At 44.2% G+C, this 9,379-nt stretch overlaps 1 protein-coding gene across 3 annotated transcripts in view; it reads right to left on the bottom strand.

Annotated features, from left to right (window-relative positions):
* Positions 1–9,287, bottom strand: part of CDK5RAP1 (CDK5RAP1 mitochondrial tRNA methylthiotransferase) — a 105,516-nt gene extending 96,229 nt beyond the window's left edge. Inside the window, exons 1-5 of one of the 3 annotated variants that reach the window (XM_081832989.1) lie at positions 9,230–9,287; positions 6,959–7,273; positions 2,967–3,070; positions 2,232–2,266; positions 1,167–1,267 (exon numbers count right to left, since the gene is read on the bottom strand). In XM_081832989.1, the coding sequence (XP_081689115.1) occupies positions 1,167–1,267; positions 2,232–2,266; positions 2,967–3,070; positions 6,959–7,250 (532 nt within the window). In that variant the 5' untranslated portion in view covers positions 7,251–7,273; positions 9,230–9,287. Of the gene's footprint in view, positions 1–1,166; positions 1,268–2,231; positions 2,267–2,966; positions 3,071–6,958; positions 7,274–8,969; positions 9,169–9,229 lie in introns of those variants that run through there. The other 2 variants (XM_081832990.1, XM_006727490.3) reach the window with 2 other exon arrangements.
* Positions 9,288–9,379: the final 92 nt, after the last annotated feature.

The raw sequence follows: 9,379 nt of genomic DNA, 5'->3' as shown, positions 1-9,379 counted from the left end.
TGGGACCAAAAGGGTACAGAATATTCATTTTTGAAACATGCTTCCCAGCTATCTAGATCAGAGCTATCCAACAGAACTTTCTAAGATAATGGAAATGTTCTTTATCTGTGCTGTCCAAACTAATAGCCACTAGTCAAGTGTGGCTACTGAGCAGTCAATAGGTGGCTAGTGAGAATGAAGAAGGGAATTTTTAGTATTATTTAATTTTACTTAAATTTATTTTTTTTTAAGATTTTATTTATTTATTTTAGAGAGAGACAGACTGAGAGAGCATGAGTGGAGTGAGGGGCAGAGGGAGAAGCAGACTCCCTGCTAAGCAGGGAGCACAATGCAGGCCTCGATCCCAGGACTCCGGGATTATGACCTGAGCCGAAGGCAGACGCTTAACCACCCAAGCCACCCAGGCGCCCCTTAAATTTATTTTTTTAAGATTTTTTTTTTTTTAAGTAATCTCTACACCCAACATGAGACTGTAACTCACAATCCCGAGATCAAGAGTTGCTTGCTCCACCGACTGAGCCAACCAGGGGTCCCTAATTTTAGTTAAATTTAAATAAACACATGTGACTAGTGGCTACCATACTGGTCAGTGCAGATCTAGATCTTCACTTGGGCATACATTAGGAGTCAAGATGAAAAATGCCTATGCTATAAATTCATGCTGTTCTTTCAGACTCCAAACTCTCTCCTATCCATAACTCTATGCTGCCATAAGCCACATTAGACTCTAGAAAGGATAGGCCACTTTCTTTTTTTTTTTTTTTTTAAAGATTTATTTATTTATTTTGAGAGAGCGAGAACGAGAGAGAGAGAGAGAGACAGAGTACATGAGTCGGGGAGGGTCAGAGGGAGAAGCAGACTCCCCGCCGAGCAGGGAGCCCGATGCGGGACCCGATCCCGGGACTCCGGGATCATGACCTGAGCCGAAGGCAGTCGCCCAACCAACTGAGCCACCCAGGCGCCCAGGATCGGCCACTTTCTGAGTACCTATTACTACAAGGCACTATGAAAAGCCCTTTTATTAGCTTTATCTCATTTAGTCTTACAGCCTCTGACATCAAATACAAGAGTTACATGAGGTGTATAACAATTCTTCAAACACTGGGAATCTAGCCTCTAAGGGTTTCCCAAGTGTGAAAACACAAAACCTGCAAATTACCAGATACCTAGAATCCCAATCCTCAGAGGTACTTGGGAGCGGAGCCGTTTCGTCTTCAGAGCTTTAAGCTGATGTAAACGATTCCAGATGGTCTGCTCAGCCTTCTCCCTATAAAGATCAAAAGAGGTAGAACTGAACCTGAAAATAAACTGGAGCACAAACTAAAAGAGTAGGACAATGGAAATAAAATAAAAACAAACTTCAACCCTTTAAATGAATATCTATCTTTTAGGTTAAGGGAAGATAGGCAGGGAGCCAACTAAAGAAGCACCACTTGCTGTAATTCACCCTTCCTGCATACGTCCAAACCTGACAAGCCTTTGAGTCAAACTCAGAAACAATCTACTTCACAAAGCCTCGTAGAGAGTTTGCCCACCCTTTAACTTCCCTATCACTTTAACTATACTTTTGCCTGTAATTAGCAACTTCTCTTTTATTGTTTGATTTTTTACATAGTGCTTTCTGCCAGATGTTAGAGCTATTTGTGTGTCTGCCTTAGTTCCCATATCAGACCAAGCTCCTTAGAGCCACGTTCCAAGGAAGATTCATTTCTGAATGTTCCAAAGCCATGTAGTTCAGTGTCTTATAGCAGAAACACTCCAAACAAAAATGTTGGATTATATTAACACCAAGGAAAACATTAACACTAACATGCCTTGTACACAGAAACAAAGTAAGAAATAGTATGTTCACTTCTGATGGATGCCACTGCACCCTAACCCTTATGATGTGAATTACATCATAAACGTGCCATTACCTGCAAGAGAAACCTTGGGAAAAGTTGGGTGCCTCAGCATACCCTCGGTTTCCTCATCTATAAAACAGGTTTGATCACAGCACCTATCTCATACGGTTGTTGTGAGAATTAAATTAGTTAGTGCATATGTAGTGCTCAGCACAGGACCTGATACACAGTCCATGCTCAGCAAACATCAACCGAGTTCTATCATTGCTATCTCCACTGTTGTAAAAATCACAAGTCCACTGACTCATCTCCACAGGTCCGCCAGCCTGGCACTGTTAACTCTGGCATTAAATATATTCACTCTCTAGGTAAAGAACAAACTCTCACCTGATAGAACATGTGACAAGGAGGATCACATCAGCCTGAGTGGAAAGCAAGGGAAAATTATGATCTTTGAAATCTGCCTTGTAGAATCACTATCCATTGCCCTTTTTTTATTACTCTGGTAAAACATACATAACATAAAACTTACCATTTTAACCATTTTTAAGTGTACAGTTCAGTAGCATTAAGTACATTCACATTATGCAACCATCACCACCCTCAAGCTCCAGAACCATTTCATGTTCCCCAATTAAAACTCTGTACCCATTAAACACTAGCTCCCCATTCCCCTCCACCTCCCAGGCCATTTTTAACTTAGTTCCTTGCCTAAAAGTGAGCACCACCATAAAAGTTTCAAAAATAACTGGAACAAAAATTCACCTTAGTTCCATGCTACACACTTTACTCAAGGGAACTCACTCTCACCAGGCCATACCCTATTTCTTTTTTTTAAAGATTTTATTTATTTATTTGAGAGAGAGAGAGAATGAGAGACAGAGAGAATGAGAGGGAGGAGGGTCAGAGGGAGAAACAGACTCCCTGCCGAGCAGGGAGCCCGATGCGGGACTCGATCCCGGGACTCCAGGATCATGACCTGAACCGAAGGCAGTCGCTTAACCAACTGAGCCACCCAGGCGCCCCGGCCATACCCTATTTCTGAAGCTGCATCTAAAAACTGGCACAAATGCAGAGTCTCACCCAGGCCCAAAAAACAATAGAAGCAGAAAATGCATGTACCTCTTGGAGGTTCCTGGTCCGCAAGTAGCCACTCTTCTGTAAGACAGACCAGGCTATCTCTGTGTCATTCACATTCATCTGGCAGCCGTAGGTCTCCAGATAGACTGCAATGAGAGGGGGATTCCACAGTAGGCAGACTAAAAGGGGCCACATGTCTCAAAAGGTCTCCTTCCCAAATGCCCTAGAAACACCTGAGGCAACTGGTTATCCACTAAATCCCCTGTTGCCTTGGGGCGCCTGGGTGGCTCAGTCGTTAAGCGTCTGCCTTTGGCTCAGGTCATGATCCCAGGGTCCTGGGATCGAGCCCCACATCGGGCTCCTTGCTCAGCGGGAAGCCTGCTTCTCCCTCTCCCACTCCCCCTGCTGTGTTCCCTCTCTCACTGTCTCTCTGTGTCAAATAAATAAAAAAAAAAAAATCTTTAAAAAAAAAAAAAATCCCCTGTTGCCTCAATTCTAAGACACCATTAAGTTCCAGGTCTACCCCCAAATTAATGACAGCCTTTCAGAACAAAAGAAATACTACATTATACACATACATAATTATAGGCCATATCATTTAAAAAACAGGAGAGGGGCGCCTGGGTGGCTCAGTCATTAAGCGTTTGCCTTCGGCTCAGGTCGTGATCACAGGGTCCTGGGATCGAGCCCCGCATCGGGTTCCCTGCTCCGAGGGAAACCTGCTTCTCCCTCTCCCACTCCCCCTGCTTGTGTTCCCTCTCTCGCTGTGTCTCTCTCTGTCAAATAAATAAATAAAATCTTTTAAAAAAACAAATAAAATAAAATACAGGAGAAACATGCACCTGAGAATCAACGCGATGTGTTATAAAAACAATTAGAAAAGGGAGGACTAGCTGATAGTGTTGATTATCAACTTGGGGGGAAAATTTAAATCCACACATTACACCCCTCCTTCTCACAAAGAGGTTCTCCGACCTCTGAAGGGAGCAGCAGTGGCCAGAGGGTACACAAAGCCATAAAATAAAAATGAGGTAACTTCCTACAGTAACTTCAAACAAACATATTAAATGAAAGCAAGCACTGGGGGGCCTAGCTGGCTCAGTTGGTAGAGCATGCAACTCTTGATCTCCAGATTTTAAGTTCAAGCCCCATGCTGGGCACAGAGATTACTTAAAAATAAAATCTTTTTTTTTTTTTTAAGATTTTATTTATTTATTTGACAGAGAAAGAGAGCACAAGTAGGCAGAGAGGCAGGCAGGGGGAGAGGGAGAGGCAGACTCCCCGTGAGCAGAGAGCCCAATGTGGAGCTCGATCCCAGGGCCGTGGGATCATGACCTGAGCCGAAGGCAGTCGCTTAACCCACTGAGCCACCCAGGTGCCCCTAAAAATAAAATCTTAAAAAAAAAGAAAGAGGGGCGCCTGGGTGGCTCAGTGGGTTAAGCGACTGCCTTCGGCTCAGGTCATGATCCCAGGGTCCTGGGATCGAGCCCCGCATCGGGTTCCCTGCTCAGCGGGAAGCCTGCTTCTCCCTCTCCCACTCCCCCTGCTTGTGTTCCCTCTCTCGCTGTGTGTGTCTCTCTCTCTCAATTAAATAAATACATACAATCTTTAAAAAAAAAAGAAAGAAAGCATGGCTGTATTATGATGTAAAACACATCTGCATGAAGTTTTAAGAACATCAATTTCATACTCTGGCAAGCCCTTTGAAACTAAATTCCTACATCAACTCCTCTCCAACACATTTTAATCAACAGACCCAAATAAAGTCCAAATGAAGTTAAAATTTAATGACAAAAAATCCTATGAAAACCAACATAAAACAGCAGTAATTTATAAAAAAAAGAAACATCAGGGTATTCTTAAACCTTCCTTGGCTCACTTTCCTTGTCTAAAAATAAAAACACCAAGGGGCGCCTGGGTGGCTCAGTGGTTACGTATATGTGTGTGTGTATATGTGAAGATACGTATTATAGCATTACTTATAAAACTTTTGAAACAATTTAATGTCCAACTAGAGGGGACATGTACCTCATAGTACAGCACAATGCAGTATTTTATACCAATTTTTAAAAATTTAATTACAAAGGGGCACCTGGGTGGCTCAGCGGGTTAAGCAATCCAACTCTTGATTTGGGCTCAGGTCATGATTTCAGGGTCATGAAATGGAGCCCTGCAAGGGGCTCTACACTCAGCAGGGAGTCTGCTTAAAGATTCTCTCCCTCTGCCCCTCCACCAGCTCACATGCACATGCATATGCTCTAATAAATAAATAAACCTTTAAAAAAAAAAAAAAAAAGAGGGGCGCCTGGGTGGCTCAGTCAGTTAAGTGTTCACCTTCCATGCGGGTCATAGTCTCGGGGTCCTGGAATGGAGCCTGGGATGGAGCCCCACATCGGACTCCCTGCTCAGTGGGGAGCCTGTTTCTCCCTCTCCCTCTGCCCCTCTCCCCCCTCACACTTGTGTTCTCTGCTCTCTCTCGTGCTCTCTCTCAAATAAATAAATAGACTATTAAAAAAAAGAATTTAAAAAAGAGGATGCCTGGGTGGCTCAGTCGGTTAAGCGTCTGCCTTTGGCTCAGGTCATGATCCCGGAGTCCTGGGATCAAGCCCGGCCATCAGGCTCCTTGTTCAGCAGGGAGCCTGCTTCTCCTTCTGCCTGCCACTCCCCCCTGCTTGTGCTCGCTCGCACTCTCTCTCTCTGACAAATAAATAAAATCTTTTTAAAAAATTAAAAAAAAGAAAAAAGAAGAAAAAAAATCTGTTTAAGCATAAAGAATGAGGGGTACCTGGGTGGCTCAGTTGGTTAAGCGACTGCCTTTGGCTCAGGTCATGATCCTGGAGTCCCTGGATCGAGTCCCGCGTCGGGCTCCCTGCTTGGCAGGGAGTCTGCTTCTCCCTCTGACCCTCCCCCCTCTCATGTGCTTTCTCTCTCTCAAATAAATAAAATCTTTTAAAAAAAAAAAAGCATAAAGAATGAATTTCTTTTTTTTTTTTTTTTTAAGATTTTATTTATTTATTCATTAGAGACAGAGAGAGAGAGAGAGGCAGAGGGAGAAGCAGGCTCCCAAGGAGCAGGGAGCCCGATGCGGGACTCGATCCCAGGACCCTGAGATCATGACCCGAGCCAAAGGCAGACGCTTAACAACTGAGCCACCCAGGCGCCCAAGGATGAATTTCTACATCACCAATTGTGAAAGCTGTCTTATGATTTAAGATGATCTACAAATTAGAACAGAGATTATAGGGTTTCCAAAGATAACCAAAGAGAAGACTCCCCAGGACTTCTACCCACCCTAGTCACATGGACCAAAAATACAAGTTTCTTTTTTTTTTTAATTTTATTTATTTGTTTGAGAGAGAGAGGATACAAGCATGCACAAGTGGGGAAGGGGCAGAGGGAGAGGGAGAAGCAAACTCCCCGCTGAGCAAAGAGCCTGACGCCGGGGCACGCCTGGGTGGCTCAGTCAGTTAAGCGGCTGCCTTCAGCTCAGGTCATGGTCCCGGGGTCCTGGGATCAAGTCCCACATCGGGCTCCTTGCTCAGCGGGGAGCCTGCTTCTCCCTCTGCCTCTGCCTGCCTCTCCCCCTGCTTGTGCTCTGTCTCTCTCTCTCTGACAAATAAATAAAATCTTTAAAAAAAAGAGCCTGACACCGGGCTTGATCTCAGGACCCTGAGATCATGAACTGAGCCAAAGTCAGACACTTAACTGCCTGAGCCACCCAGGCACCCCAAGTTTCTTTTTTTTTTTTTTAATATTTTATTTTTAAGTAATCTCTACACCCAACATGGGGCTCGAACTCACAACCCTGAGATCAAGAGTTGCACACTCCACGGACTGAGCCAGCCAGGCGCCCACAAGTTTCTTTATATTAATGTTACTTGATGAAGTCTGACAATTCCATAACCTAGCAGGCTTCCCACACTATTAACCTTCCAAAGCTGGGTCTGCAATAAAAGAATAATTATGAATCAGGCTGTGGATGCTGGAAAGGAACAAAGCAGGAAGTCTGAAGAAAGAAGAAAAGTAAAACCAACCTTTTCTTTGCCTCCCTAAAAGTTCATCCACTGTAAGATAGGGGGGTGGGTCCTCCATGTCTGGTTTCTCTTGAGGAGCTGAAGCACTTCTTAAAAAATGCTGAAAAGTCGGCCCACTGGCCAGCCTAGAGCTGAAATCCTTCCGAACTCCATCTTCCTGCTGCCTCTCTGAACTGGGACATGCAGTGCTGGGGACACTACTATGTGCCCTGCAGGTCCTGAGCAGCAGCCAGGACACAGAAGCCAAGGGCCCCCACCTCTGTGTTTGCAGGACACACTGCAAAGGATGCATGGCACTAAATCAAAGCCCAAAGTCTGCAAAAGAATAACAGGTATCACCAACATTTATTGAACACATACAGGGCAATGCTATAAGTACTTCCAGTGTATTAATACATTTAATAAACAAAAACCCAAGAAGAAGATAACATTATCCCTATTTTACAAGTAAAAACAAAACAAAAACAAAAACAAAAAAACTGCGGCAACTTGCCCAAGATCACACCAAGGAGTGCCAGAGGTAAGATACAAATCCAGGTAGTTTTCAAAACAAAGGGGTGGTAGACATGAGATGAGATGGTGTGACAAAGTAACAAAGAAGCACCTTGTGCCAGCAATAGTTTCAAGAGCATTAAATCTTTACAGCAATCCTCAGCAAAAAGACAACAGACAGTACTATTACCCCCACTCAGAGATGAGGAAATAGACACAGAGAGGCTGAGGAACTTACCTAAGCTCCCACCTAAGCAACAGAGTCAGGACTCAAATGAAGGTCTATATGACCATAAGGCCCGTGTTCCTAGCCGCCTTGCTACGTTGCCTCCCACTACTATGGAAACCACTTACTATCTGAGAGCATCTTCCTTTGAGTTCCTTCAAATGGAAAGTATCTAACATGGGGCACCATATGTCTGATCAGTGACTCCTACCCTCCAAGAATCTCGAATTACGGTCTTCAAACTTTCTACCCAGACCCTGTCACACATAGCTGGGGGATGGAAAAGAGCACAACCTTTATAGAGGGCAATTTGCCACTTTCCATCAAAATTACAAACACACAAACCCTTTGACCAAGCCGCTCCATTCCTAAGATATTTATCTTCCAGACAGTCTTACATGTACAAAATGACCCATGTGTAACGCTATTCAATGCCACAGTGTTTCTAACAGCAAAGGAATGGAAAAGATTTAAATGTCATCACAAGGGGACTAGTTAAATAAGTCGTGGTACATCCATGCAATGGGATAAAATGCAACTGTTAGAAAGTAAGGCTGTATCCATACATGACAAAAACAAGGAAGCAAAGTGCCCAATACTATCTATAGTATGCTACACTTTAATCTGCAGGGGAAGGAGCACAGGAATATTAATGTACATACTTGTAAATGAACACAGTATCTCTAGAATGCGTAAGAAACAGTGGTTGCCTCCCAGGAAGGAACCTAGGTGACTCAAAGTACAAGAGATGGAGACACACTTCCCACCTCACATCCTTAACAGACGTCAGGATCTCCAGCCTGACTGCCCCATTCTAGTCACACCATTTTTGTACTGATCTTCACTAGCTTCTAGGCTTTTATACACTCTGTTCCCTCTGGCCGGTGTATCTTCTCTCTGACTCAGCCAACTCCTATGCTTTTAGGTCTCTGCTTCCTCCTAGAAGCCTGTCCTGGCCACCATTCTCAAAGTCTTGGCTGGGGTCCTCCTGTAGGTTCCCAAAGCCTCCTTCTAATCCCCATCTCAAGACTCATCATACTTGGCTGTTAATTACTACTTACACTTCTGCCATCCCTTACAGGCTGGGAGGTCCCTAAAAGCAGGGAATAAATCTCATCCATTTCTACATCTTCAGCATCTCTCATTCAGTGACTGGCTCATGGTAGAGGTGCTGTACATGTAAAATGAGCACATGTAGCCTTTTACCCCTCTAACTCGATCACCTGCTGTATATGCTACCAGCACTTTAGGCAGGAGCAATGCTAACCTATATTCAAGTATCAGAGAACAGACCTTTAAATGTGAGCTTTAAAGTCACGCTTTTCCGGGCGCCTGGGTGGCTCAGTCGTGAAGCGTCTGCCTTCGGCTCAGGTCATGATCCCAGGGTCCTGGGATCGAGCCCCGCATATGGTTCCCCGCTCCGCAGGAAGCCTGCTTCTCCCTCTCCCACTCCCCCTGCTTGTGTTCCCTCTCTCGCTGTGCCTCTCTCTGTCAAATAAATAAATAAATAGAACCATAAATAAATAAATGAATGAATGAATGAATAAAGTCACCCTTTTCTGCTCCTTGCTTGCTGTGTGACCTTGGGCAAGTCAAATTCCTATCCTGAGCTGCCAATTCCACATCTGTAAAATAAAGATAAAGGTAGTACCTATGTCCCAGAGGCATTGTGAGAATTAAAGAAGATATTAAAAACCCAACGC

The sequence above is a fragment of the Leptonychotes weddellii genome, chromosome 10 (genome assembly GCF_054177405.1).
Source record: "Leptonychotes weddellii isolate Sample4059 chromosome 10, ASM5417740v2, whole genome shotgun sequence".
NCBI lineage: Eukaryota > Metazoa > Chordata > Mammalia > Carnivora > Phocidae > Leptonychotes > Leptonychotes weddellii.
The sequence above is the reverse complement of the archived record's forward strand: the minus strand, read 5'-3'. Positions and strand labels throughout refer to the sequence as shown.